The 6,221-nt window shown below is 39.2% G+C and overlaps 1 protein-coding gene across 1 annotated transcript; it reads left to right on the top strand.

Moving 5' to 3' along the window:
• Positions 1 to 211: 211 nt before the first annotated feature.
• Positions 212 to 4,047, top strand: LOC112093212 (LRR receptor-like serine/threonine-protein kinase HSL2). Its single transcript, XM_024171264.1, has 2 exons — positions 212 to 2,917; positions 3,535 to 4,047. The coding sequence occupies exons 1-2, from the start codon at positions 307 to 309 to the stop codon at positions 3,924 to 3,926; spliced, it is 3,003 nt and encodes a 1,000-aa protein (XP_024027032.1). The 5' UTR covers positions 212 to 306; the 3' UTR covers positions 3,927 to 4,047.
• The last annotated feature ends 2,174 nt before the right edge of the window (positions 4,048 to 6,221 follow it).

The following is a 6,221-nucleotide window of genomic DNA, read 5'->3' as shown; positions in this document are numbered from 1 at the left end:
CCCATTTCTCTCTCACACAGTATCCTAAAAAGTGATATGCTAAAAACGACACTTCCATGTGAACACTTTGAAAAATTGGGCAATTACAAATGGCCCTCTTGTTTTTAAATCAAATCAACTTCGTCCTCGTCACTATCCTCAGGAAACAACAGTAACCAATAACCAAACAGGCCCCACACAACCATCTCTCTCTCTCTCTCTCTCTCTCTCTCTCTCTCTGACACCCAAATAAACGCTAAATCCAACCATGTTTGTTCTCTAGCTCATACTGAAAAGCTTTGATCTTTGTTTCGCCCCAGTATTACGATGAAACATCTGAACAATCCGAAACTTCTTCTCGTATTGTCTATCTTCTTGTCTTGCTCTTGGGTTTCTCTTGTTCTGGGTTCTCTCGCCGGAGACTCCGAAATCCTTATCCGGGTCAAGAACGCCCAGCTCGAAGACCCGAATGGGAATCTCAGCGACTGGGTCCCAAACGCCTACCGCAATCCCTGCAACTGGACGGGAATTACCTGCGACCGTAAAAAGCTCGAAGTTGTTTCGCTGAATATATCCGGGTACGACATTCGGGGCGGGTTTCCGTCCGGGTTCTGTCGGGTTCGGACCCTCCGACACCTTACTCTTTCTAGCAATTTCATCAACGGGACGCTCTCGTCGGAGGCTCTCTCGTTGTGCACTCACCTCCGATTGCTCGACATCTCCAGCAACGTGCTCGTTGGGAAGTTGCCGGAATTATCGCCGGAGTTCAACGAGTTGGAGTATCTGGACCTGTCGTATAACAACTTCTCCGGCGGTTTCCCGGCGAGTTTTGGGAAGTTACCGGCTCTGAAGGTTTTAACTCTGACCTCGAACTTGCTCACCGGTCCGATTCCTTCGTTCATTGGCAATCTCAGTGAGTTGACTCACTTGTCACTCGGTTACAATCCTCTGAACCAGTGTCGTCTGCCGCCGGAGATCGGAAACCTGACGAAGCTCGAGAATATTGTCATTTCGAACTCTGGCCTCGTCGGAACTATACCGGAGACGATCGGGAACCTAATTTCGCTCAAGAACCTGGATTTCTCTAACAATCGCTTGCATGGAGAAATTCCTGATAGAATTGGAGAATTGAGAAGCGTAGAGCAAATCGAGCTTTATGATAATTTCTTGTCCGGAGAATTGCCCGAGAGTTTAGCCAATTTGAGCAATCTGTTTAATCTGGATCTCTCTCAGAACGCACTCACCGGAAACTTGCCGGGAAAGGTCGCCGGGCTCGGCTTGGGGTCTCTGAATCTCAACGATAATTTCTTCGAAGGTGAACTTCCGAAGAGTTTAGCTTCCAACCCTTATCTTTACCAGCTCAAGATCTTCAACAACAGCTTCTCCGGAAAATTGCCGGCGAATCTCGGCCTGAATTCCTCCTTGGTAGATTTCGATGTTTCGACGAACAAGTTTTCCGGCGAGTTGCCGAAGAACCTCTGTTACAGAAAGAACCTTTCGACCCTCATCACGTTCTCGAACCACTTGTCGGGGACTTTGCCGAGTTCTTTAAGCGAATGCACTTCTTTAACTTACATCCGAATCGAAAAGAATGAATATTCCGGCAAAATACCCGACGGAGTTTGGAGTCTTCCTTTACTTTACCATCTCCAAATGGAAAACAACAGATTCGGAGACTCAATTTCGCCTTCCATCTCAAACGCGAGCGAGATGACTACGCTTCAGATATCCAACAACATCTTCTCCGGCGATTTACCGACGGCCATTTGCAAATTAACCGAACTCGTCACTCTCGACCTCGGAGAGAACCAGTTCTCAGGCGACATACCTGTCTGTATCACCGATCTCAAAAAGCTGCAGAAGCTCAGAATCCAAGAGAACGAGTTCTCAGGCAGAATTCCAAACTCAGTGAGTTCGTGGACCGATTTGGTGGAACTAAACATCTCGAGAAACCAACTCACCGGCGAAATTCCCTCCGAGCTCGGCGGCTTACCGGTTTTGAACTATCTCGACCTCTCCGGCAACCTGCTGACCGGAGAAATCCCGCCGGAGCTGACCAAGCTTAAGCTCAACGAATTCAACCTCTCAAACAACAAGCTCAACGGCAAAATCCCCTCCGGTTTCACCCACGGTCAGTACGTCTCCGCTCTTCTCGGAAACCCTCATCTCTGCAGCCCTAATCTGAAACCTTTCCCTTCCTGCTCCAAACCAAAACCCGCCGCACTATACGCCGTCGTTCTGCTCTCCATCTGCGCCGCTCTCCTCCTCTTCTCTCTCCTCTGGTACCTCCGACGAAAATCCCAACTCTTCAGTGCCAAACCCAGGAAGAAGCTCTGCAAGGTCACCACATTCCAGCGGGTCGGGTTCCACGAAGACGATGTCATAGGGCCCTTAACGGACGAGAAGCTAATCGGGTCGGGCGGTTCGGGTCAGGTATACAAGCTGCGGCTGAAAACGGGTCAGACAGTGGCGGTTAAAAAGCTCTACGGAGGAGAGAGGAGGATCGAGACCGATCCGATATTTGAATCCGAAGTTGAGACTTTGGGTCGGATCCGGCATGGCAATATCGTAAAATTGCTCTTCAGTTGCAGCGGCGAGGACAGTAGGATTTTGGGATACGAGTATATGGAGAACGGGAGTTTGGGTGACGTGTTGCACGGGGAGAAGGGTGAGTGCGCAGGTTTGCTGGACTGGCCCCTCCGGCTCACGATAGCGGTGGGCGCCGCTCAGGGATTGGCGTACCTGCACCACGACTGCGATCCGGCTATCGTGCACCGGGACGTGAAGAGTAACAACATTCTGTTGGACGAAGAGTTCAGGCCCCGCGTGGCGGATTTCGGATTGGCTAAGAGTCTGCGTCGCCACGTGGATGATGACGTGGAGGGAAATGCCGGTGCCATGTCACGCATCGCTGGGTCTTATGGCTATATTGCGCCGGGTGAGTTTTGGTTTTTGTCGTCGTTGGATTTTTTACTTAACCACGTTTTTGTCGTTTTTGCTGTTTAAATATTAATTCTGGACACTGCTAAACCAGGTTAACTTATGCCACAGAAATACGGAATTTATACACCAATTCATTTCTCTGATTTGAGTTTAAAATTTGAGTTTTATTACAGAAAAAAATTTAAAAATACAATCATATTTAATTTTTTATTACAATAAAAAATTTTCACATAAAATCACATCTCAACTTCCCGAATCAACGAACTAAACGACCCTATAAACATCTATTATTGGATAAAATTTTGAAGATTTGTGCATAACTTTTAGTAATGTGGCTCATTATGTGTCACTTAATATGGAGATAAAAAGAAAAACAATTTCCAATACCTTATCGTAATAACTGTCAACTAATACAAAGTTGTAGCATCATTTGAATAAATGTTCTCTCTGCTCTAGAAGTTTTTTTTTTTTTTTTTTTTTTTTTGTAATAAAATTATGAAGCTCTAGAACTTGTGACCATGAGGCTTAGGTTGAGATGGGCTTTTCATAATGAAAGGTCTCTAAATTGTTACTAATTCCTAACCGTTTCAAACTTTATTTATGGTTCACCAGAATATGCGTACACATTGAAAGTGAACGAGAAGAGCGACGTGTATAGCTTTGGCGTGGTGCTCTTGGAATTAATAACCGGAAAGAGGCCAAACGACTCTTTCTTTGGCGAGAACAAGGACGTAGTGAAGTGGGTCACGGAGGCTGCTTTATCACCACCACATGAAGGAGAAGAAAGCAATGGCAATGGTGGCTTGGGAAGTCGTTGGAGAGATTTGGACCAGCTTGTTGACAAAAGGATGAACCCATCTGCATGTGATTATGAAGAGATTGAGAAGGTTTTAAATGTGGCTCTCATGTGTACCTCCAAGATTCCCCTCAATAGACCCTCCATGAGAAGGGTGGTTGAGTTGCTCAAGGACCAGAAATTCCCTCGTCCCAAATTGGTGTACTAAATAGAAGTCTCCATTGGAAGTTTCTTTTACATTACTTCCAATTATTATAAAAAAAAAAAAAAAAAAGAGGGGGAGTTTCTTTTTTTAGTAATACAGAAAGAAGGGTATATTGCTTTTGAAATTTAGATTTGATGATGTTCAAAGAGTGCACTAACCGACTAAGATCTTATTTATTTCACCGATTTGAATTTAAAATTTAAATTTTGTTACAATAAAAAGCTTTCAGAAACAATCATATCTAATTTTTTTTAATACAGTAAAAAAGTTTATATATAAAATCACAGCTCAACTCAAATTAAAAACTTAAATCAGTGAACTAAATGGGCATTAAATTTAGTCAATCAAATTACAATTTTGAAAAATGCATATCGTGTGCGTTCTTTTGTTTTATTTATTCGGTAAGAGGGGAAAAAAATAATTAATGCATAAAACTTAACACCGTAAAAGGAAACATATGGCCTCGTTCACTTCGTAGATTCGAGTTTTTAATTCGAGCTGAGATGTGATATTTTTTAAGAGCTTTTCACTGTAGCAGAAAAAGTTAGATGTGACATTTTCTGAGAGCTTTTTACTGTAAAAACTTAAAATTAAAAACTCAAATCGGTAAAATAAACTAGGCCATCGTGTCGTTGAATCTAATCAAATATCAAAATAAATATATATATATTCATAATATATAATTTATGATACCGATTAAAAGGTTAAAGGCATTATTCTGCTGATAGGTTACCTTTTCAAGCCTACCATAGAAATTCTGAAAGGAAAATGTGAGGTATTTAGAATATGTTTAGGTCGTTGATTTAAATTTTTAATTCAAGTTCAGATATAATTTTATGTAATAATTTTTTATTATAATAAAAAAATTAAATATGATATATATATATTCATAATATATAATTTATGATACCGATTAAAAGGTTAAAAGCATTATTCTGCTGATAGGTTACCTTTTCAAGCCTACCATAGAAATTCTGAAAGGAAAATGTGAGGTATTTAGACTATGTTTAGCTCGCTGATTTGAGTTTTTAATTTAAGTTGAGATATAATTTTATGTAATAATTTTTTATTGTAGTAAAAGAGTTAAATGTGATTGTTTTTAAAAATTTTATACTGTAATAAAATTTAAATTTTAAATTTAAATCAGTGAAATGAGCGAAACTTTAAATTTGATCTAGCAGCAACGTGGCATTTGGGCCAAATGTCTTCGAATAAGAATCGGATGTCTCCATGATTCTCTAGGGAGTGTGCAGAAACAGAGCCCACCTTTTGTATTTGTTGTGTTCGTTGCGATTGCTTGCTTCACGTTGAAGCCAAGTCTAATCAGATCCAAGTTCATTGCAAAGACAGAGACCGTGATTGCTACCTCACATCTTTTGATGAGTTGCTGAAACTTGAAGGAAACTCTATAGGTCCTAGGCAAAAGTTGGAAATTCTCTGATGGACTTTTTTATGTTTTTCTTTTAGGACACTCGTGGTTTTTTTTTTTTTTTTTATCAACTATTAGATCTATATTAAATTTAATTAAAAATTAAATTAAATTAAAAAAATAATATAAATCCAACGATGATAAACATAAAACATTAAGGGGTTATTCTTTTGTAATAAAATTTCAAAAAAATTTTAACTCGAATTACAATTTTATTTAAGTTCATATTCTTTTATAAAATTTGAATTTGAACTCGAGTTTAAACTCAAGTTTGAATTCGAGTTTGAACTCGAGTTTGAGGCTAAACTCGAGTTCAAGTTTCTCCTTCAACTCGAGTTCATAAACTCCAACTCAAGTTAATGAACAATCTTTTTTCTATTATTAAAAATATCATAACTTTTTCGTTTTAATTCTGATTGAGATGATTTTTTTTTATGCATTCACAATGAAAAGACGAATAAAACTCTACCTATATATATACCCTATTAAAATTTTTAATCACCATTGAGTTTTTATTAAAATACTATATAAATATAAATTTAAGTTTTGAGTCACGCAAACACAAACTCAAAAAGATTCTCAATTCAAATCATAACTCAAATGTGCACATTCAAACACAAACTCAAATTATAACTCAAAATTAATTTAAAATCATCACTCAAATTACCTTAACTCAAAAATATAAAAAAATAACTCTTAATATATTTTTTTAAAAATAAAACACTAGAAAAATTCCCGTTAAAAAAAGGTCAAATATCTGGCCATGCAGTATTAGGTGGGTACTACCAATCATTGTAGTTATCCACACCGAAGGAAAAATTATTGGATAGGACACACTATAATTTTGCACTCAGAGTTAAATCTGTTTT

The sequence above is a fragment of the Morus notabilis genome, unplaced genomic scaffold (assembly GCF_000414095.1).
Source record: "Morus notabilis unplaced genomic scaffold, ASM41409v2 Scaffold502, whole genome shotgun sequence".
Taxonomy (NCBI): domain Eukaryota; kingdom Viridiplantae; phylum Streptophyta; class Magnoliopsida; order Rosales; family Moraceae; genus Morus; species Morus notabilis.
Note: the sequence above shows the minus strand (reverse complement) of the source record. Positions and strands in the feature narration are given on the sequence as shown.

What these genes read in the sequence shown, in the direction of transcription:
- LOC112093212 (XM_024171264.1), top strand. Translation starts at nt 307, where the DNA reads ATGAAACATCTGAACAATCCGAAACTTCTTCTCGTATTGTCTATCTTC. An exon ending in TTATGGCTATATTGCGCCGG is followed by an intron (nt 2,918 to 3,534) that starts GTGAGTTTTGGT and finishes ATGGTTCACCAG; the next exon opens with AATATGCGTACACATTGAAA.